This window comes from Lonchura striata, chromosome 2 (genome assembly GCF_050655825.1).
Source record: "Lonchura striata isolate lonStrDom1 chromosome 2, ASM5065582v1, whole genome shotgun sequence".
Classification (NCBI taxonomy): Eukaryota; Metazoa; Chordata; class Aves; order Passeriformes; family Estrildidae; genus Lonchura; species Lonchura striata.
Genome location: NC_140704.1, coordinates 98098053 through 98122627, shown reverse-complemented (window position 1 = coordinate 98122627; position 24575 = coordinate 98098053). Strand labels below are relative to the sequence as shown.

The 24575-nt window shown below is 39.8% G+C and overlaps 1 protein-coding gene across 7 annotated transcripts in view; it reads right to left on the bottom strand.

Annotated features, from left to right (window-relative positions):
- MBP (myelin basic protein) overlaps positions 1–24575 on the bottom strand; it is a 110918-nt gene that overhangs the window by 10045 nt on the left and 76298 nt on the right. For 4 of the 7 annotated variants that reach the window (XM_021530849.3, XM_085571848.1, XM_021530851.3 and 1 more), the window contains exon 4: positions 11013–11443. In XM_021530849.3, the coding sequence (XP_021386524.1) occupies positions 11013–11443 (431 nt within the window). Of the gene's footprint in view, positions 1–7725; positions 7750–11012; positions 11444–24575 lie in introns of all 7 variants that reach the window. The other 3 variants (XM_021530848.3, XM_077784634.2, XM_085571847.1) reach the window with 1 other exon arrangement.

Sequence of the window (24575 nt, the reverse complement as noted above, 5' to 3'; positions counted from 1 at the left end):
TGTACGTTGTCCATTATGCTTAACCACCCCCACTAAGACATTTGGAACTGTAGTGGTAGACTAAAATTATCCTTTAAGCATTATGTGATGAACACCGTGCTGTTCTGTGGGAAGAAAAAAATGAAAGTTATCAGGCAATTTGTTGCAGGCAATCACTCAGCTGATTTTGTGTTAGTCCTTGAAATGGGCTCTGAATCCAAACTCTAATGAAATTCCTATCCAGGTTCAAACTGAGGTAGTCAGTACGGCTTCTAACTGTGTATGCCAAACTGGAATTGAGATGCATCCTTTCAGTAAATATATATGCTTTTTTCCTTTCTTATTTTAATATGGAAATCTATTATATAGTTTAATGAGAAATCTTCACAGGCACTTGAATACAGAAATTACTTCATCTTGGGATTTGGAGGGGCTTTGTGTTCCTGGGCATGACTGACACTTCATGAGAACCTTCCAGTGCTGCTACCCGAGCTCTCACCAGGGAGTAACAGAATACACAGCCCATGTGGGATGTATTTTTCCATGCTTATTCTAGGAAGAATGTAACTTCTGTGAGCATGCACTGCTCAGTCAGAGCTGTGGTGGTGTTGGTTCCACCTTTGTTCACATACAACCCAGAGAGCAGTTAGCTCTTGGTGGCAGTGTTTGTCCCAGGCTGTTAACAACTTGCTGATCAGTTATCAAAAGCAATGGGAATGTTGACGTCTTCCCCACTGGCTGATCTGGTGATGACATTACTGTTAATTACCTAATCTAGCAGGCTTTTAAAATCGCTTTAGGAAGGATGAGCCACATATCCTTGTAATGGTACTCTTAATTTTTACTAATGTGGAAGTTAACACAGAAATTAAATTATTTGCTCAAAGGTATAGAGGAGAATTGGCAGGAAGAGGGATGTAGAATGTAGGAGATTCTGCCTTTCAGGGTTGTGCTGAGATCAATCTTTGTCTAGAAGTACGCAATGAAGAAAAAGAGGAAGAATTCTTAGCAGAATGACAGGAATAACAAACATAGCAGTGACTAGAGATGACTGAAGAATAAGAAACAAAAGGAAGAAGAAGGAAACAATGGAGAACACTCCCCGATCAAGAGAGGTGCCAATCAATAATCCAGAACCACTTTCTCCATAATCCTGTTAGCCCTTAGTGCCTTGATGATTAGTATTCATAAATTAGCAAGTAAAAGAATTACTGGGGATAACAGAAGAATAATGGGGGTGATTTTTCAGGAGAGTTCTGGTTTATGATGGGTCTCAAATGGGTGACCAGTGCCATCATACCTTCTGGGTTTTTATCCTGTGTTCAGTTTATTCCATTGTTGTGACACCTGATAAATGGTTTCAGAGGCAAAACCCAGTGCTTTAATTTGACTTGGCTTTTTTAAAGCTTTTTTTTTTTTTTTTTGCCTATCATGAATGCTTTTATTCAAATATTCTTTATGATAGAAATTCTTTATCTGCTTGGATATAGTCTCTGATGCATACTCAGTATTGTTCTATTATAGTTCAAGTTGGTTTCAATGACATAGATTAAACTTTGTTGAAATGATCCATGGTTTGGGCCAGGGTTTTCTTGGCTGGATTTGTTTTGGATTTTGTTTGAGAATCATTATTCCAGGAAAAAAAATACTTTGGCTAGTAGTTATTCTCTAAGTAGCTTCTGCTACCATCAAACTTCACAGCTTTTAGGACTTTACTGTACATGGGCAAGATATGGAAGGCATCCTGCACTAGTTTCACCATGATCAGTTTCTACTGATCGCCTGCATATTTGGTGGAGATGCATCTGTTTGCTGGTGTTGCTACAGCAAAATAATGTAACATTATGGGGTATGGGTATGGCCATTGGTAAGAAAGCAGTAATTGATACAATTTTTAGATGTCCTGTTCCCTAGTATTTTCATATAGTCATGAAGGCAATACAATAAGCAAGATGGGAATTATTTAGAAAACAAAGCTATAAATACCAGGTGTACACTATCACTTTACAGCTGCTGGCCAGAAAAATGTTACTACAACCTTGTTTTCTGGAAATCACACTCACCCACCCACCCAGAAAATATTTGATTAGTTCTCATCTTTGAGAGATTGGCCCAATTCTATGTCTTTTCTGCCTTTAATAGGTAAGCAAGTGACAGGCTAAACTCTCATCATACAGGTTGTTAAAAGCACTATTGCCTGTCTCAGCATAACTTGTAGAGAGAGCAGGGTTTACTATTATGAAATACTTAAGACATGGCATGGTTAATAAAATATTTCTTTGAAACAAATACTGTGGTAAAATTTCCAATAATATGGTTAGTATGAAGTGGGGAAGATGGACAGCTCCAAACCTGAGGCTCATACAGTTTCCAAAGTACATTAATTGTTTGAGGTACCAGAAATGAAGAAAGAGATGCATCATAAGCAAAAGGGGTAATATTTGTTCCTTACCAATATTTTTAAGTTGATTTGTAAAAAAATCAGTAAAATCACCTGAAAATGGCAGTGGACAATTTTTTGTGCAGCTCAGAAATGAAACCAAGTAACTTTGGAGTGTAACGTGTCTTAAATGGAGACCATTTCAGGAACATGGCGAGATATTTTGCATCAGTAAAAAAGGTGAAAGCCAGCAATTGTCACTAATGGTATGTAATGACAGAGGTACAAAACAAGGTCAGGGACAAAAAAGGTAGTAACTTTTGCTCTGGTTTTCTATCTGGCAGCATTTACTATTGTGTAATCTGAAAACAGCTGAATTACAGTAATTTATTTTGGCATTCTAGGATGGAATGTGCTAAGGAAAATGCAGTTCTTTATTTGCAAGGAACGTGATAGAAAAAACCAATATAGCAGATTTTAATATAAAGCAATTTCTTACTTATCAAACTGCTTCATCTGCAGAGAAGTAAACCTTCTTAGGCAGAGAAAATCCTTGTGCTAAATCTTAACAGATCTATTTGACCATCTGTATGCACATCGCTGCCTTGCCTTGCACTTCTTTAAACAGACACCCCCCTCTGATATATAGTTTTAAAATTAACTCCAGACCTTACTCTCATCTGGGCTGAGGGGCCATGCAGGTGAACAAGAGAGGAATGGCTGAGCAGCTGAGGCAAATTCCCACCAAAAGATCCCAAAGCTGCCATCACTGCCTCTCCACCAGCTCTGCCATCAGGCTCAGGCCCAGGCAAAGAGCACCATGAGCTTTGAACTTCACCAAGTGCTCAAGAGAATCCTTGGAGCTCTTCTACAGAACTTTCATGCTCTTCTGCATGCAACTTACAGGTACTACTGTTACTATTGTATCATATTAGTGGATAGAAGACTCTAGAAATAGTCAAGCAAAGACTGAACTGAAAGATTGTGTTAGAAGTTTCATGAAAGGGGGAGACCTTTTGCTGTGGAGTGATTAGAAACGGAGATCTTTCAAATGCTTTAGTTGATTAATTTGTATTTTAGTCTGAGCATGTTACTAATACATTTCTGAATGTAAGAGGCACAAGATCACCCCTTGTTCTTGTAGATTACTTTAACCTACCAGACATCTGCTGGGAACTTAATACAGCAAAAAAGAGGCAGTCCAGGAAATTTTTAGAGCATATGGAGGACAACTTTTTGTTGCAGCTAGTGGGTGAGCCCACCAGGGGAGGGACTATGCTGTTTTCAAATAGAGATGGGCTGGTGGGAGATGTAGTGGTTGGAGGCCACCTAGGACAGAGTGATCATGAAATTACAGAGTTCTCGATATCTGTGAGATGAGGAGGAACACCAAGAAGAATCTTACACTGGACTTCCGGAGGGCAGACTTTGGTCTACTTAGGAGATTTATTCAGAGAGTTCCTTGGGAAGCTGCCCTTAAAAACAAGAGTTCAGGAAAGGTGGGCGAGCTTCAAAACAGAGATCTTGAGGGCACAGGAACAGACTGTCCCTGTGTGCCAAAAGATGAGAAGGTAAATGCCCAGCTTGGATGGGCAAGGAGGTTTTGAAGGAACTTAAGAATAAAAGGAGGATGTATAGTCTTTGGAAGGAGGGTCAGGTTTCTCAGGAAATATTCAAGAGGGCTGGTAGAGCATGTAGGAAAAAAAATTAGAGGCCAAAGCTCAGTTTGAACTTAAAATGGTGACTTCTGTTAAGGATAATAAAAAATGCTTTTACAAATATATTAATGGTAAAAGGAAGGGTAAGACTAGCATTTGCTCTTTACTGGATGAGGGAGGGAACTGAGTAACTGCAGATGAGGAGAAGGCAGAGTACTTAATGCCTTCTTTGCCTCAGCCTTTAGTGGGAAGACAGATTGGCCCCAGGACAACTGTCCTCCTGGCTTGGTTGATGGTGCCAGGGAACAGAATGGTCCCCCCATTATCCAAGAGGAGGCAGTCAGAGAACTGCTGAGATGCTTGGATATTCATAAATCTATGGGACCAGATGGGATCCATCCCATGATGATGAGGGAGCTGGCAGATGAGCTTGTGAAGCCACTCTCCATCATTTACCAACAGTCCTGGCTCACTGCTGAGGTTCCAGATGACTGGAAGCTGGCCAGTGTGATGATACCCATTCACAAAAAGGGTGGGAAGGAGGATCCTGGTAATTATAGACCGGTCAGCCTGACCTCAGTACCTGGCAAGATAATGGAGCAATTTATACTGAGTGTCATCATGCAGCACTTACAGGATGGCCAGGGTATCCGGCTAGTCAGCATGGGTTTAGGAGGGGTAGGTCATGTCTGACCAACCTGGTCTCCTTTTATGACCAGGTGACCCATCTGGTGGATGCAGGAAAGGCAGTGGATGTTGTCTATTTGGACTTCAGCAAGGTCTTTGACACTGTCTCCCACAGCTCCAGCTTCTCCTGGAGAAGCTGGCAGCCCATGGCTTGGACACGAACACTCTTTGCTGGGTTAGGAACTGGCTGGATGGCCGAGCCAGAGAGGGGTGATGAATGGTGCTGCATCCAGCTGGGGACAGTCACCAGTGGTGTCCCTCAGGGGTCTGTGCTGGGGTCAGTTCTGTTCAGTATTTTTACTGATGGTGTGGATGAAGGTATTGAGTCTTTCATTAGTAAATTTGCAGGTAACACTAAGCTTGGAGTGTGTGTCGATCTGTTGGAAGGTAGGATGGCTCTGCAGAGAGACCTGGAACCGTTGGATGGATGGGCAGAGTCTAACAAGATGAAGTTTAATAAGTCCAAGTGCTGAGTCCTGCATTTTGGCCACAACAACCCCCTGCAGCATTTTAGGCTGGGGATGGTGTGGCTGGACAGTGGCCAGGCAGAAATGACCTGGGGGTGCTGGTGACAGCAGCTGAACATGAGCCAGCAGTGTGCCCTGGTGGCCAAGAAGGCCAGTGGCATCCTGGCCTGGATCAGGAATGGTGTGGCCAGCAGGAGCAGGGAGGTCATCCTTCCCCTGTACTCAGCACTGGTGAGGCCCCACCTTGAGTGCTGTGTCCAGTTCTGGCCCCTCAGTTTGGGAAGGACACTGAGACGCTTGAGTACATCCAGAGGGGGCAATGAGGCTGGTGAGGGGCTTGGAGCACAAACCCTGTGAGGAACAGCTGAGGGAGCTGGGGGTGTTTAGCCTGGAGAAAGGAGACTCAGAGGCGACCTCATCACTCTCTACAACTCCCTGAGGGGTCGTTGTGGTCAGGTGGGGATTGGTCTCTTTCTCCAGGCAGCAACTGACAGAACCAGAGGTCCCAGTCTCAAGCTATGTCAAGGGAAATATAGGTTGGATATTAGGGAAATATAGGTTGGATATTAGGAAAAAGTTTTTCATGCAAAGGGTGATAAAGTACGAGAATTGTCTGCCCAGGGAGGTAGTGGAGTCAACATCCCTGGATGTGTTTAAAAAAAGACTGGATGTGGCACTCAGTGCCATGGTTTAGTTAAGGTGTTAGGGCATGGGTTGGACTCGATGATCTTGAAGGTCTCTTCCAACCTTGTGACTCTGTGATTCTGTGATCATACAAAAAAACAGTAAAAGCAGCAAAGCACACAGACATTCTCCCCAGTCATGATTTCCTCTTTAACTTGTAAAACAAATCAGCAAGCCCCAAATAACTTTGTCCCATTTCTAAACAAACCTTGCCATGCAGCTGATGTCAGGTGAGCACAAAGCATCAGTAATACTTTACCAAAATTTAGTGCTTGCACTTTGAAGTACACTTAAAGAGCATTTAACCTAGTCCAATTCCCAAAATCCTCTGGTACCTGTAATAATTCCATCAAGCAGTAACTTCCTTGAATATGCAACTTCCAGTGCATTAAATAATGTGTTAATTATTAGGCACATATGTGAACATGTGAATGGTCATACAGGTGTTAAATGAACAGGTCAAAGTCAATCCCATGATGTTGGCTCCTAGGCCGTTCACTTCTCACATGGTGTGTGTACTCACCGGTTGGTATTTCCTTGTTTTGTACAGGTGATTTTTTTTTTTTTAAACCAAGCAGATCTAAAGTAGTCTGAGGTTCTACCACTGCACAAGCTAAATGAGCTTCAGACTGGCAGTCCTGTTACACTAATTCATTTTTAGGTATTCATTATTCATTACTACCTGTTACAAACGAGAGGCCAGATTCAGTTCCCATTAAGTGAGAACATCAGCTTCAGGAGCTTTGGTTATTCAAAGCCTACCCTTTCCTTCCAGAAGGAAGCATCTCTATTCCCTTCTGTCCAATGCACTGTTCTAACTGAATTTTGCAGGGCACGCAGCCTCTTAGTGAACTAAAAACCTATCACGTACAAGTAGTAGTTTGTTGCAACTTCTGTTAATGGATTAAAGTATTTAAAACAAATTAAATCATTAGTACACTGGTTTCTGTGATGTAAACAGTTTAATGAATACATAAAGCACATAAAAAGCAAAAGATTAAAACAAGATTATTGTTACAACCACTATAAACTCTGTAAATTTTTTTTTTTTGCAAACATACTGCTTGCACAGCAGGTTTTACAAAACAGTGTATCACAAGCAATATCACTCCCTGAAAACTAAGACTTGGAAATTAAAATCACAGTAAGTATTTATTTAAATCACATCATATACTAGTCAGACTAGCACTGATTTAACTGCTTTTCAAATTCTTCATGGTGCTGTAGTATACATTAAAGCTTCCACAAGAAATGTGAATAGAGTTCAAGTGCAAAAAAAAGAAAAAAATATTCCGATTAATTTATCTTTCCACAGCATTATTTAAAACTGTGGTTCTTAAATGCTTTGCCTCCCCACTCTAACAACTGCTTAGCTCAGGAGTGGTTTTGGAACTGCTGATTCAGAAATGCTGATCCCAAACCTCTGCTCAAATTGACAAGAACTTCATCCCAGTGCTGCTCCTGCCTTGTATCTGTCTGTAGCATGGAGAAGCTCCATCTCTATATTCCATATTTCTTGCACCCAAACACATAGAAATTGGGAAGGAAATACAATAGCATGGCTTCATTCAAGTAACAGAGACTGTTAAAAGATTGCATACAAAACTGAAGCAAAATGTAAAAGAGAAATGGATTTATTCTTTCACTAAGTCTTGCCTCACCTACTATTTACTGTCACTCACATATTTTGTTTGATCTGTGTCACAAGTGTAGTTTAAGTTTAGTACGTTAATACAAAATGTTAAACCAGGACAGAAAAATTCTTATTTCACAATCCAAACTTTAGTAGAAAAAAAAAATAAAATCATAAACAAAAGGATTACAAAAGCATAAACAACTGCATCAAAGAAACAAAACAGCAGTTACATACTGAAGTTGAATACCGGCTCAGAATCTAGGAAGCACAAAGAACATTTGATTGTTTTAACAAACTTGCTTAGACAAATATTCTATAAGATTAGAAAGGAAATAATTTATGGTTATGCTACTCTTTCTTACATGCTATTTAAAATGTCTGCACCACAATTCTTTCCATCATAATTTTAATTTTTTGAATACAATTAAATTTGAGCTGTGCACAACAACACTTTTATTTCAAATATTCTACCTTAAAAGTTTTTCTTGAAAGTACAAAATTCAACCTGGTTGTAATTGAGATTCAGCTACCCAAAATCTCCATGGGATTGGGGGAAAAATGACCAATGCACTTACTGCCCCTTAGAGGAAAAGGAATATTTTTGTACATTCCAGTATTTATATTTTTAACAACTCCCAAGGAACTCCCATGCAATTTAACTTTGGAATTGCAGAGCAGGGGAGAACCTGCTCCACATGAGAAAAGGAGGCCATGAAACAGTCTCAGCATTGTTCCTACCCCACCTTTCTGGACACAATAGTGAATATTATTCATTTATGTACTTCTTAGCTATGGATGCAAGAAGAAAATGCCTCCACAAAGAATTTATAATGTGTTTTGCTTGAATGTCAGCCCTAAATCTGTACAAAGAGCAAGTGTTGTCTTTGCATTCCAGTGCTTGCTGGTGTGGGTAGTTGAGATGCTCCCACTGAGGCATGGGCTGGCTGAAAAAGGAAGACTGCAAGAGAGGCAGCTGCAAAATTGTTTTGAAATGCTTCAAAATGAAGAAAGAAAAAAGTGCAAGCAAATAAACAGTGCAGCTCTAGGAACTTTTCAAGCCTTTGAAAGTCATCCTTTAAGGTGCTTTTAGTGGTATCTTATTTACCAAAGACCTGTTTATTTAGTGAAGTCTGGAATACTGCCAAGGGACTTCATTCTATTACGGCTGATCATGAACACCTTCATCATCTATCAGTGATCCTCTAAAAAATTTGGCAAATGGGAACATCTATTTAGAGTTTAAGCACAAATGAGCCATCTAGATTTCCTCTGTCTACTCTTGTATAAATAAATGACACCACAAGCCTATCTTGATACAAGAAACCAAAAGGCATTGTTTCAGAGGCTAAATAAATAATTGTTGAAATTACTGTCTGTGCCACTTGCTCAGTACTTTCCACACTGAAGCCCCCGCACAAGAGAGCTTCCTAGGAATGTTTCCTAGGACGTACATCAATATTATCATTGTCTGGAAGAGTGCTAGAGATGCTTTGGCACTGGAAGTCCTAATGTGATGGAATTTTGCCAAAATAATTCAACATCTCTGTGCTTCCAGCTCAGATCTGCAAATCAGAACTCTGTAACACTACGAGTAATCATTCTTAAGGGGAAAAAAATCCAAAACAACTACTTCTTCTTGTTAAAAAAAAAAAATCAGAATTGTCCATAATTCTGTTCTGTTTTACAGACATTTAAGTTCTTCAAAATAGCATTTTACAGCAGAGATAAAAGACATGATCTTCTGTCCTCTCATATATAATTACATGAAAATCTGTAGAGAATCATTACAATCGTGTTCACACCAAAGAATAAAATACAGACTTTGTACAGCTTGCAGACATTTTTTAGTCATTACTCCTAAAAACTGAGTTGATTGGTTTGATTTATTGCCAAGCAGGAATGCACATACCTCTGTATATTCTGTATGCAGAATCTAACTTTTTGGTATTGTCACCTTGTTGTACAAAGAACATTTCATACACTATTTTTCATTGAGTAACACAGTACATGAACAAAACAGCAAGAGTTGAGCTGGCCAACCAGGTTCCAGAAAATAGCAGCTGGGAACAGTCTCTGTTATTTACAGTAACAATAAGAAAAAAGGTTTTCTTCATGCTCACAGCAACTGCTTGTTGCATTTATGAACATTACACATAGGAACATTACACACAGAAATGCTACTACAGAAAGAATTCCCTGGCTGCTAAATCTTTGCCAATAGCAATACAGGCCCCAGTTGGTAAAGGTGAGAAATAAAAAGAACAAAACACTCAGCTTGCTTAGTACCACCCACTAAGTGTGAGAAGCTTCTGGTTTTAAGTTTCTTGAGTATTTTTCATCCAGTGGTCTCTACATTACAACAACTCTTCAGGGAAGGGATATTACACATTGTGCTTCCAGGTGTGGAGCTGTGAAGGACACTGACAGCCGCAGCTGTGGGACCACCACAGATCAGTTTTACACCACAGGACAGTTTGTGTCCAGTCCCAGTGCAGCACTAAGAGACAGCACAGATCACAGGTTGGAACACTGAATAGACCTCAAAGATTGTCAAAAGATTTTCAAAAGTTTGGGCTCAGCCAGCAACTATGAATGCTGCTTTCTGTGACACACAGCTTAAGTAACTACAACAAATTCAGCTAAAAGAAAAGTTTTACAGCCCTACAGCAGTTCCACTTGAATGCTTATGTAGTGTGTGGACACACAAACATAAGACTCCACGTATCATTTACATGACAAAAGGTACAGTGAAAACATATTTAACTTTGCCACTTGAATAAGAATGAGCTAATATGCCAGCTGTATAATTTTCCAGGTATCCTGGAAAAGGGAAGAATGTAATTAACAATGCCTTGTTTTTGAATTGATAGTGTAGAAATGGCTCATTATGCAATTTCTAATATGAAATATTTGGAATAAATCTCTACTTCTTGTCAGAATAAAGCAGCTGGATCATTTTGTGCACTTGGGATTCAGGATAATATCTGTCAAGCCATCTCCCTGGCAATGCTGTCAACTGATCTTAAACATACTATTGCACAAGCAGGCTGAGAATTTGGTCACAATTCCTTTTCTAACGTCTATTTCCAAGTTTATCCCTCAGTTAGTGCCAAGATTTGTAGAGATCATCTTGCATTTAGTGCTCTTACCCAGCTCCCTTTTCCCAATATTTAAGAACAAGACGCAAAAGTAGACTGAAGTTTCTCTAAATGGCACAGCTTAGAAATGCATACAACACACCACATTAAATGCCCACAAAAATTCCTCCCAGCAATGTTTCTAGAGCCCCCTGGATTGCTAATACTCCATGTTACTACCCAGAGTAGCTCCTCTTGTTTCCCAGATCTTTGTTTTTTTTCAATTTTCAGTTTAAAGCCAAGCATTATATTACAAGTACCATCCTGCTGGCTAGGTCAACTCTTGCCTTATAGCAGTGAGACCTTTCTTTCAGACCCACCCTTCCTCTTTAATTGTACTGTGTTTTGCTGCAGCCTTGCAGTTCTCTATTCCTCAGAGCTCACCTTGCCCGAGCCCCGCCGGGGAACGTGCCTTTCACCTCCAAAGAATCTTCCCAGCGAGTCAAGCAGACCCGAGTCTCTGTGCCGTGGAGATCCATGTCTGGCATGGTCTATAGTGCTCGCAGATGCCAGTTTTGATCCGTGCCGGAAAGAGGAGCGTTTTTGTGAAGCCATCAAATCCGAATTCTCTGAAGCTGCTGCACTGTCCTCTTGGATGGTCTGTAGCTCGTCTGACTCCGAGGGCCGATCTTTGAAGGTGTTGTCTTCTCTTCCTGGGGCATCTCGGGAAAAGAGGCGGATCAAGTGGGGGCGACCAGTCCTGTCAGCTGGGTTGGCCTCAGGCCAGGCATTCTTCGGGTCTGCTGTGCCTTTGGAGTCTGTCACCGCTGGGCTCTTCGTGGAGGTCCCATTGTTCTGGTTCACATCTGCCTCTCCTGCAAACAACAAGGATGAGATATGAATACAGGCCTGTGAAAAACAGCCCTGGAACAATGCTGCTTTCTTCCCCTTGCCTTGAGATGCTCATTTCATACAAAACCCTTAATATGTGCAGTTGTAATGAAACTATGTTCTCTTCCAGCCTTAAAGAACATTAAGTTATCTTGGAACTGAAACCAGAATGATGTTCTCACACAAATTTGCAGTAGTTTTAGGTGATTTTTTTTTTTTGTGTGTGTGTGTGTAGGTTTTGGTTTTCTTTTGGTTTTTTTAATAACACATTTATAAATACACTGATAGATTACTTGAAGCATAGCTGAAACTAACTTTATTTACATGGAAGGCTTGTGGATGAGAAGACTTTCAGTGATTAATCAGAATTCCTGTACTTTCCCTTGAGGACTGCAACTCTAATTATGTCATCTTTCTCCAAAAAGGGAAAAAAAAAATTACAGTGGCATTGCAGATCTGTGCTTTCACAAGTGCACGTTCCCGCTCCACAATGTCAGGGCTTATGGCCTCATTTGGAATCCCTCGCTGTAACTACAATGTGGATCAAACAAGCACAGCGAGGGGAAGGGTTTTTCGCCCCACTATTGAAATTTTCCTCATTTCAAAAAAGAGAGCACTAAGCTGTCATTTCTGCTTGGCCTCTCATGACAGTTTTTGCCCATGTGTGATGCTCCTGGCACTCCGGGTACAATGTCCTAGCACTGATGCTGAAGACCTAAAGCAAAACTGTCCGATTTGTACTTAGTGCTTGTGAGAATTGACAAGAAAATTTGCCAGCAACTGACAATTTTTTTAGCCAAGAAATGTTCCAAGACAGACCCCTGTGGTAAGAGAAATGCCTGCTGCCTTTGCCACAGTTGTGTTCTGATGCACCCAGTAGAGTACCAGAGAAGCATCAGCTGCAACACACTTAGCCCTTGTAGCAGCTCCTTCTATCAGTGAGAGAAAGATTTACGGAGGTTTTTATGGCCTACCATGACTCCTGTTGTAAAGGAAACTGCACCCACTGAAGAATATGACTTATCTCCAAGGAACACCAAAAAGATTATTAATAGGTCATCGCTTGAGAAGCAACCTTCAGCACACACACCTCCCACACACTCTGTGTCAGAAATGTCTTTTGGAGTTAAGGGGGCTCAGAAATTCAGAAACAAGTTAGTTATGTGTTACCTTCAAGGTCTCCTGATTACCTTTTTACATCTTCATTTGATTTGGTCCTTGTTGCCATGGGGGGGATAGGATCTGGCAAATACTGCTGCGTTTTCAAAGCACTCTGGGCTCAAGTACTTTGCTGATTCAGCAGAGGAATTTTAGACTTGACACAGTCACTTCATATGGTCTCACCCATCCACAGGGCACTAAAGATTATTCTCAGGCTGAGAATAATTTTGAAATAATTTTATGGGTAACAACACAAGACAGTAATGATGGCTTTTGCAAAACCTCTGTATAGATTACAATTGCTCAATCATGTTACTGCTACAGGTTTTAATATAAAAACCTAAAGTGCAGTTTTGCTGTGCATTTTTAAAATTTCTTTTGTGAAAACTAGCTAGAAGGTGTTCAAGAAAATTTCTTAGGTTAAAACATCTGAAGGTCTCTCAGGAATACAATTATTTAACCAGTCCCTAACTGGTCACTGAAGACCTCATTAGTAGCGACAATATTTTCTGGCAACTTTGGAATTTGAGTTTTCCTGAAAAGATGCTCTCAAACTTATTAAAAACTACTAACATACCCAAATGATTTTCTTAATAGAACAAAAGAAAAGTAACTAACTTGGATGTGTGACACATTCTGAAACTGCAAAACATTTTAAACAGCGACTCTAAACCTAGGTTCTATACCATAATATGAAACCATTCAAGGACAGAAAAAGAAAAGCAAACAAAAGAGTTATTGTATTTAATTAAATGCATTAACAAAACACCAGAGCATCTGCATACTAATATTTTTTACAACAGTTGTTCTTTGTGCCACTGAATACGGGTATTGGTAAGCAACAAAGAAGGGTATTTGTGCCACAAAAGTAGCTTCTCCCAATGCATACACAGTGAGCTATAAAGTATAAATCTTTCTGAAGGCTTTATCTCAGAAGCACACATTTATCACAGAAAGCATACATTTAAGACGGCTCTAAATTTTCTTCATGCTTATGTCTTCTCTAATATATAAAAACACATAGGAGAGATACTGTTAATATTGTTGCTAACTAATCAAAGTCTTCAGTGCATTTGGAGAGACAGATCACTTTAATAATGTCCTAAGGACATCCAGAATTAATGGACTATATAAATGTATGCTTATTTGTTCATTTAAAACCAAATATTTAGACTTTTATTAAAGCCTATTATAAATGCTGTGTCTAGCTACTATTTTTTTAAGTTGTTCTTCTTTGGAAGATGAAGTGCTTTCTTAAATTAGAGCACATGACCTGTACCATAACAGTTGTACAAGAGGAAGTTGCCTAGGGAGGAAGGGATCTTAGGCACTTTTTTCCTAATCCTTGTAAAATGAAGTATAGCATGATGTATATTTCAGGATGTATTGCCATAGGCATTAACTAGAAGGCTATGAAAATATCTTCTATTTATATGTAAGTGCATATGGTCCTTGAGAGCTGCACAAATGAGAGCACAAGAAAAGCACCTCCTCACATTAGCCCAAAAACAGCTGGAAGGAGTGAGACTCCAAGTGACTTCCAAAAACATGAATACAGATGGACAAAAAATTCTTAGAACTCTGTTAATGAAACCAAAGAGAAAGTCCAAAGGTGCCTTCAATGAGATAATAATAAATCCAATCCTTCATTGTCCTTAATAGGAGTTATGTCCCATATAAGTATTTTCAAAACTGCTGTGGCCTTGGTGCTTGATTAGACATTGATAGTTTATCCCATTTCTTGAGAATGAAAACAACTCTTTTCCTGAAGCTGCTGATTAGCTGGGACCTCTCAGCCCAATGCTTCAACCAACTCCTCTCAACAACCACAGAAATTTGTTATATGCAAAGGACAATTTCCAATGGAGACACCTCAGACACAAATATCCTTCTCATGGGTCACTTGGAAGGGGCTGCTCTATCCCAGTCCCTCCTTGAGTGCACAGCAGTCTGCAGTCTTCTTCCATACAGAGGACAGTCTGGAAAGACGTTGTTAAGCTAAGTTTTAAAAAAGATTACAAGTTTTTAATCTCCTACTCCTTTCCAGTTTTGCTTTCTTGCAGATACTTGTAATTCCTCTCACATTACTACTGCTGCTCCCTCTACAAATGCTGTAAAACAAATGAGGAAGATGAAGCTGATAAAAGCTGAAGTACATTACCTTACTTTGCGTTCTCAGGCTTAGAGGATTAGATCAGTCACAGCATGTTGCAAATATTGATTACACATGACAGCAGCTTAAATATTTGTAAGAAATCTTAAGGATTAAGTATTATTTACTCATTACAAATGCCAGAAAGTACATTAATCAATTTTTAACACTGAATATTTAATACACTTTATCATAAAAACAGGCTGCTGTGATCAATTATACTTACTTCCTTTTTCTTGGCTTCCTTTTCTCTGGTGATGAAGATGGAAATTACCAAACTTGCTAAATCAACTTTTTGTTTTAACTTAAGTCATTTCTATATATAAAGCACTGTTTTTTAGTAAATGAAATATAATCTGTATTTGTCCTTTTCTATTTTCCAGGTCCTCTCTTTTCTATAAATGTCAACTGGATAGTGACAATATAGTCCTTAATTCTGAGTTGTTTATTTCAGTAATTTTATTGAAATGCTGACAATAAAATATTTGTTAAAACATCTGACTTTTTTATTGATTCATCTATGTTTAGTCATTTTAACAGCAAAAGGTAACACCTAGAAATTAATCAACGTTGTCACAGCTGAGATTTCCAGATCTCTGGTAAGCTATAGAAATAAGACAAATGTATTAGTAAAAGGTTGTCTTGCATTATTTAAGAGGCTGAGACCACTGTTTTGGAACATGTAGCTTCTAATAACACTTGTGGTAATATCAGGCACTTTAAAGAATAAAAAGCCAGAGGAAAAACAACCACCATCACTACATACATGCTGCAGCTGAGGATATCTGGGTTCCAACTCTGTGCTGAGATAATTTCACAACAATCCAGCTCCTGGTCTGGACTTTTACTGCAGCACAGCCCACAGCAGAATAGCATGTCCACAGCCATTAGGCTTCACTACAAAACTATGTGGGGAGACAGAGGAAAGAATTATGTCTGCATTGTTAAATCTGAACTTCAAAAGCTTGATTCATCCTCATTATGCTAAGACACTGCAGACAAAAAATGGCTCTTAGCCGAACTTCTCTAATATGGTTAGAAGGCAATATGCCATCAGACATTTCAATTCACAGACCTAACTACTGGGTTTGTCGGATGCTTGTCAAATAGTTGGGAATCAATTTTGGACAAATATTTATGTTTGAAATGGATGTCATGTAGTATAATTGTGAAACAAACACTTGGTCATAGCTCATAGAACACAACCAGAACGGATGTGCTGGTGCATTTAGCCTTTACACAAACACTCCCCCCATTTTCTAGCAGAGTGGATTCAAGAGAAGTGTCCATGTATCTCATGATGCAGATTCACATGAGTTTAACACTCTTATTTGCACTTAGCCAAGAGATCACTTCCATTACAGCTTGCTCTCCTCCCTCCCGCCTTGCCAAAGCTGTTCACTTTCAGGAAAAGAAATTCCACCCAAAGGCAAATTTTCTCTATAGCTTCAGCATAACTGAAGGAATATTTTTCTGCAAAAGAGCTTCAGCTTTTTCTATGGGCTAACCAAGCTGCAGACTAAACCACCACAAAAATGAGAAGCCACCTGCTAAACATAACATACACTCCTTTAACTTCCCTCCCTCACTTCTTTCATTAGATATTTTACAGCATATAAAGCTCTTAACTGACTAGAATGAAAGTTGTGGGGGGGTCTTTCCATTGCACTGACAAGTTGAGCACATTTCTACACTGATCTGCTGAAGCAGTGAATAAGGGGTCTGCTGTGGCATAACTTTCCTTACAATAAAACTTAGTACTAAAAATACAGTAAAAGGTGAAAAAACCTCACCTGGTCCAGTATTTACTTATATTGCACTAAATCTTTTAAGAAGTTATGAAAGCTGAAAGTTATTGCACTGCTGTTGGTAAAGGCACAACATAGATCTAGACATTTAGACTACATTGTTGTGGCTGGGTGAATGAAAAGTTCCACTTAACATTTTACAAGATGTGCCTGACAAATGCTGCTTTTCCTGGATTCCTGGTACCTCATGGAATACCAGTTCTTAGCTGTTCTCTGTAGAAAGCCTTATGCCCCCTGCAAGCTGATGCCAGACCAAAATTTAATAGGTCAGTTAGGATCTATTTATTGCTAGACCTTTGCAAATACCCAAGTCTTGGCACAGTTTCTTTCAGACTCATAAAAGATCTTATTTCTCCATGCCCTCCCTGGTCCTCCTCTGCTGAAGAGCAGCTTCTGAGGCAGCAGAGTTTGGCCTTACAGCAGAGCTCACATGAAAACACAGTAACATTTGATGGAGAGGGGAAAAACGTAGTTTGCATCCTGTTATGGGATCACCTGTCTTTGCATCTGACACTTCACCTGTATTATTTATGCTCCTATTTCAAAGAAAAGTACTGCATTCACTCAGGTAGAATAGGAATATGTACTTTTTAGCATAAAAATATGCTGTAAGAGAGAAACTGCAAATTGCATAGGAGAATGTAAATTCTTTCAGACACTAACTACTACAGTATGAAAATGTAATTCCTCTCACTTTATTTCGGATACTATCCAAAACATTAAAAAAAACCCATACTCTCAAGCATTTGACATACTTTGGCATCCATTCACAAATATTACCTATTTTACTATCTAAGAGAGTAAAATCTCTCCTGAAATGACTAGCAACCTTCTTCCCAAAAGGCAGAAAACTAATAACTTGCTGTAGAAGTATTAATAAGTAATTTTAATTTTGCAAGCTTAGTAGGTTAATCAATAGCCTTATTTTCTTTTCTTTCCTCTTAATTCTGCTAGACGTCATCATCCCAAAGTGTTTCGTATGTAACTGTGAATCACTGCTTGTTAGAAGAGTACCAGCTTCATCATAAATACAACCCTTAAGCATTGCTCTGCAATAAAGCCAACATTTTTTGGAGAAGGATCCCTGGAAGGTGGTACTGGCACTGTGGGGAATTGTTGCTGTGGTCTCTTTTCTGGTAGGTAACTATACTGACTTTTTTGACTACCCAGTAAAACCATAATGCAACCAATCTGTGACTAAATGGAAACACACAGCAATATGACATCTAGGTGGCCAACATGACAATGGTGGCTCTCTGATAAACATGCCTAAATCTTATTTTGTGAATCAGTAAACAGCACACAATCTTTGGTTCTGCTAACAACTTCATGATTTGAGAGGGTTGGTTCTGGGAAATGACTACAAAATAAAAATTAGAAATTATAAATAATCTGTATATTCATTACAGCTTACGTTGAGCATTATCATTCTGCTGAAGGCAATTATGTTTTACGGTATGAGTGTGTAAAAAGTAGCAATACTGTCCAAGTCAGAGATTTTTGATATATCTGGAGTCTTCTTGCTGGAAAGCTTTTCTGTATTTTCACCAAGGCACACACAGTTCCTAGCATCTGCATGTCAGGGATGTGAAAACACTTCCAAGTGTGTGCAGTAATAACCTACAGTCCATGCCCAAAGTCTGGATATTAATGGGAAGCATGTGTGGTTACTGTAGGCTGAAATGCGTTAACATCCCGTTACCCACTGTGAAGAGCTGAACTCCAGGAGCCAGGTTTCAGACTTGATGGAGGAAAAAGAACATCATACCCTCCCCCAGACCTGTACACCCTGTATTATTTATGCCTTTAAGAATTCTCTCTCCTCTGTACTCTTACTGAAGAAATTCAGCCAGTTCATTCTGCCCATGGCAAAGAAAGAGATGAAAGCTAAGCAGTCAGCAAAGCGTTTCAAACCTTGGAATTGGAATAGCAGATTTTTTTCTTAAACCTACTGTGTAAGTCATATCAGATTCAACATGCAAGGAACTAGCTGGGAGGCCTAAGTTACACATCATCTGTCACTGCATGGTGCTTAATTTCCTCTTCATTGTTGTTTTTAATGGGCTATGTATGTATTTCAGCAATTCAGTGGAACACCTTCATAAGAAATTACCAGAGATTAAGCATTGGACTGCCCAGGGAAGCGATGGAGTCACTGCTCCTGGAAGTGTTCAAGGAATGGCTGAATGTGGCACTTATTGCTGTGGTTTAGTTGATGTGGTGGTGTTCAGTCAAAGGTGGGACTCAATCTTTGAGGTCTTTTCCAACTTTAATGATTCTGAGTATGAAAGAGAAAGTGGCTCAGGACTGTTATGAGCTTTGTGGGTTTGTGAAGGTAGTATTTGCTTGTGAGGACAGGTAAAAAAAAGAAACACGTAAAAAGAGGCTTTCAAAAAAGCTAAAAGCATCCCCTGAGTGAGAACAATTTTTTGATCTTCAGATTGTAATTAACAGCAATCTACTTGATTGCAGAAACTGTCTTGCACCCTGCATGCTTTCTCAGAGCCGGGCACTTGGTTATCCGTGCCTCTGGCTGACAATGAAGAGCTGAAACCAAGCCCACACGGTGGCCTGCCATTGCAGAGGAATGCAGCAGTGTAGGACTGGCTCGCACCCTCTCGCTCTTGTTTTCCAGAACTTCTGGCATTGCCTCCACTTGCTGAGGGTTACAAAGGCGAGTACAGAAAACAAAAGAGCCTGTGGTTGAAACCAGTGGGACTTGCTATGGCAGAAATTTGGAATATATGAGAAGCATGTGGCAATTCTCCACACGGCCTGCAGAGAGGTTTTTAAAAACTTCAGCAAAGAATTTTATCCACCCACCCATTTCAAAGAAAAGCGTTCCTTTGTGTTACTAGAACATATAGGTTTGTTTTAATCTCAAATATCTCACAAAAGGACCTCCCACAGCAAAGCGAGCTGGAGCATCATTTGTAACAAACAATTTCTTGTGCTTAAGGAGGAGAAATTAAATCACCTGCTGACCCATCAGCATTTGTATTCTTTAAAAATTGTGCAACTGACTAGTATAAGACAGACTGCTTGATTATTCATCTTTTCTGCTTCAGTTGCACTGAGTCTGAGTAATTGTTAGGTTGTAAAACTTGGATATATCCCCCCAACCAAAGTATGGCAAAATGACTAGTGCTTCCATCAGACCTCACAACTTCTACTGTCTTTTGTATTTTCCACATCAGTTATGTTTTACTGGAAAATAACTTATTTCCATCAGCGTAACTGGGTACCCAACATTACAGTAAAATTTTTTTCATAATACCATAAAGGAACAGGGCCCAAAAAGCAGCAGAAAAAAAAAATGTTGGTGAAATGAGTGAAGTAAAGACAGTGACTGAACCAGCTGGTTTAAAGAAGTTGCTCAGAGCATAATAAGCAGGACAAAAAAAAACCCTATCTGTAGAATATTTCCTGTTAAAACCCATCAAGTAGCACCTCCAAAGAGGGCCTGATAACAGTTGTGTTTTTTCTTTACCAGGATTTAAGTGTCCAAGTGGTAGTTTATTGTTTAGAAAGTATAAACTGCTGAATACAATACACTTGTAATAAGTTAACCAAAAAAGCTACCTTTAAAAACCACGGTTTGATTGTGACCACAGGAAAACTACTTGCAGCAAAAGGCTATAAAGTCCAATCTCTATAATCTGCATTTTAGTTCTACAGAATAACACTGTTCATGTGTGGTAACTTCTGGGACCAACTAACTCAGCTAAACCCAAACAGAGCACAAAGTACTCTAGAGGAGATTTTCATATGTTAAAACACAGAGAGAATATGAATGTTTTAACTCCCCCCAAAATAACACACTGATTTGCTGGTTTGAGGATTTAACTTCAAAGTTTGTTTTCCAATACAGCCTTGTATACGACAGGTCCAGGTAAAAAGCAAATTACAGGAGTATGGCAGTCCTACAGAGAAGAGTGCACAACAGAAACCAGGTTTCTAGAAGCTGTCAATCACCTGCAGGATGATCAATAAGCTTGACATTTTCATGTATTCTTCAGGTGTACATTGCCATATCTCTGGATTTCTCTATTTTGCCCTAGTATATTCTGAACTGAAGATTTTAATAGCACAAATGATCCCAAAGAGTTACAGAATTTACAGTGATGGGAATTATGCTGGTAATTTTTAGAAGATTTTTTTCCCTAGAAAATTCTGTAGTACACCACAATGGTATAAATGACACATTCTGAGTATCACGCACAGGAGGTGGAAGTTGAGCCCTCTGTGTCCTGGGGAAATGCAGTGACTCACACCTCCAGCTTGACCAGGACATCCGAAGTGGAAGAAGCTCCCACTGCGGTGGGGACAAGAGCCACACCACCAGCTGCATCCCTGAGGTGGAAGACCTCTGTAACCCTCTGGGGAAGCAGAGGACCAGATCTTCAGCTTCACCTCCAGTTCAAGAGCTGGCATTAAGAGAAGTCCCTTTCTCTCAAGGACACTGTAGCAGCCACATGCAGTTCCAGCTCTGCCTTTGGTATGGATGGTGAGAAAGTTATTCTGCCTAAAAGATCAGCAGCTGATTGCTAATTTTAAAAACACAGTAAATGCTTCACAAATGTGTCACTTCAGGGATGTTCAGCACTCCAGATGTTAGTTTTTGTCTGCCTGGCAATGCTAACTCTAATCAGATTTTAAAATGTTTTTGTGTAATAATATGTGATTTTAGAAGGTGACAATCAAGCTGGTAACTCTGAACTCTGAGGTGAAACCTAAAAGCCAGGTTACTCAAAGGACAAATTCCACATGCCATATCCAAAGTCAGCAGAGAAATCTCAGCTGAGCACATTTATGGCAGGGATGCTGCCGGGGCACAGCCGCTCGAGGATGTGTTTGGCTGCTCTCACAGCTGAAAGCCTCTCTGCAGACCCTGGCACAGGAGCACAGCACTCGAGGATGTTGCACCCCCATCACTGCCTTGAACAGAGGGAATGGGATTTTTGCTACCATGCTCTGTCCTGCTTGTCAGAACAGCTTTGTTTGGAAGCTGCACAATGGAGAATGTCAGCACACACCTAGGAGCAGAGCCATGGAATTGCTGTGGCAGAATGACAGGATGTATAAAATTATGGCAATACATGCAATGAAAGGCAGGTAGTTTTTTAAAATGCAAGCAAAAATTATTTCAAGGTCTTTACACTTTTACAATCAACACAATAAAACTCCCAAGAGTTTTACAGATAGTTTGGATTAAACAGCAAAAATAAACTGTTCAGAGACTTCTGAGTGAAGTGATTTCCTCAGTGAAGAAATTTTATAACCAAATAAATATTTTTCAGAAGGGAACTCAAATGTTTGCCTGAACAATTTATAAGAGATTTGATTAAAATATCTGTCTGCCTGGCAGACAGGTAGAAAGAAAACCTTATTCCAGAACTTGTCATAGGGTTTACAGGTTTACCTGCTTCATAATTACCTCAAGTGCAGCCCTAAAACCAGAAAAGAAGAACACTTGGAACCAAACAAATCAAACAATGAATCCAAAGGACTAAAACAGTCTGCACTGACTGAATTGGCACAGGGCCTAACAGCAGAGATATTATTCCACAGAAATACTGGCAGAAAGCTGAGAAAAAGATGTTCAGAAGAATGATACCAGGAGGGCAAAAAAAGAGATGAGTGAGGTTTTTTTATGATGAACTGAAGACATTGAAAGCTGGATACAAATCTTCTTGTCTCTCTATCCTGCAAGAAATGGCTGGCATTTACCAGTGAGTGAATAAAGCAATGTTACTAGCAATCATATGGAAAGACTTTACACTCCAAGGTGAGCCACAGAATCCACAGCCTCATGTGTCTAGATGAAAGACTTCCAATCCTGAAGGAAAGGACAATATTTGCACTGGTCACACCATTCTGTTGTATTCTCTTGTCAAGCACTTTCTGCCCCTCTGGCCCCCAGCAGTTTCCAGTCCTTCCTCCCACTTTCCCTTCCCAAGGCTCCTGGACCAAAGCTGCTGTCCAAACCACTCTGCTGTGCTGCCTGACTCCCACAAGCTCCAGCTCCACAAAGATCACAATCCATTGTCATGCTGCTGCATGCTTTGGCAGGCTTCTTGTGGAGCAAATTCCAAATTACCTCTGCACAGGAATTCACCTCTGGAATCTCTCCTTGTTGTAAGGCCTGCCTACCCAATACCAGTCAGAGCTGTCAGAAGCTAGTACAAGCAGACAACAAATACTCACCTCTAAACCAACTACAAGAGTCACAAGATTATAGTGCTACCTCTCCTCACCTACTCTGTCAAATGCTTATAACCCATACGTGTTCTAACAGTGTTAACACAAAACCTCTAACTCCAAAGGGTCCCCACTTGGAAAATAAATACTGCATGGCCTTTTGCCCTTCCTCACTTGCTTCTGCTGCTCTGGATTACTGACATTTGTCTGCATTAGCTACGATCTTTCAAAGTCATGTCAGGACACACTTCACAAACACCATTCCAGCAGCAACCCTCTACAGCTCTGTTAATGGAGCACTGTTGGATCAGCATCTGCCCACAGCTGTCTTAAACCAGCATTATGTGTCACGTGGTTGGTGCCACAGATTATTGGTATTTGCTTTGGGGAGTTTGCTTTTTCTGCACTGAAAGAATAAATATTTAATTTCTCATCCTTCCCAGTGAAATTTAAATGGCTGTGCTAACACAAAGATCATACACTGCTGCCTCTTCTATGCCCCAGTTACAAACAGGGTTCTCCCTGTTTCGTTCTACAAGCTCATCTATACAGGTAGTGCGTGAAAGGAAAACAAAACATTTCTATATTGGCTGAAGAAGAGAGCAAAATTGCAAGATTTCCAAAGTAGCCTAGTGTGAGTTACCTACCTAGGCCATAGGTAGGATTTGTACAACACGAAATCCCACCTTTCTAAAAAATGAATTTACATGGTGTTTGATAGACTGAGAGAAATTGTGGTCTGCTCATACATCAATTTAAAATCATCTATTGTTTCAGTGGGATTTTACCTGAGATACAATATGCTCTTAGTCAGAAAAAAGAAGCCCAAGGAAATTATTAGGGAATCCCAAATCTATTAATGTAAAGCCAGATATAAAAGTCCATTTCACCTCTGAGCTAAGCATCTGTCAGAACAGCCTTATAAATATCTGCTCTAATATCTCTAACCTCAGCTATTCTGGGTCTTTAGAAACTCCATTCCACTCTCCATCATTATAAACAACAACTTACACTTCTAAAAATATTTAAAAATCTGTTCTCATCTATACTAGGCCACATCAGACATATTTGCTATACACTAACAAATCAATGATATCAGATTATAAATAATGAAGGGTTTTTTTACATTATGAAAACCCAACACTTTTTCCCCCATGCTGAACACTTGTGAGCTGTACCATAGTGCTAAATGTGACTCAATGCTATATGAAGAACAATGGTGACAAACTGTATAAAACCGTGGCAGTGATCGATGGTACTTCACACAATATCTGCTTTTCAGTAGCAGCATTCTGAAGTGAAAAACTGCTTGCACAGTACCAAGCCTTGTACCAGCTCGTGGGAGTTACTGCTATTAAAAAAGGGAAGAAAGAAAATAAAAGAATTCACAAACTTTATTTTGCTATTTGAGTACATATAAAGTCACTTTTCATGTGATAAAGAAAGCATGCTCAGCAAAAAGAGCTGTTAACTCTGAAGACTAAAATGGCAGCGTGATTGAGCTACACAATATTTTAACAAGCAAGAAAGGCTAATAACATGTTTTTTTCCCAAGTGTACTTCGGGTATGTTTCTCTCAATCCACCCAGCAAGCATGAGAATGAGTAAAACCACATTTCTAGCAAAGTTCACGAAGAGCCTGACAGCAACCCAATGGGTTACACCAGAAGGACTATCACAGGGCAGCAACTGTATACAGAGGATGCACACAGCACACAGTCCTGGTCACCCAAACTCGGGATGCAGCCCTGGGGAGGCAGGTGATACCATGCCTGCTTTTTGCAGGCAGAGGTT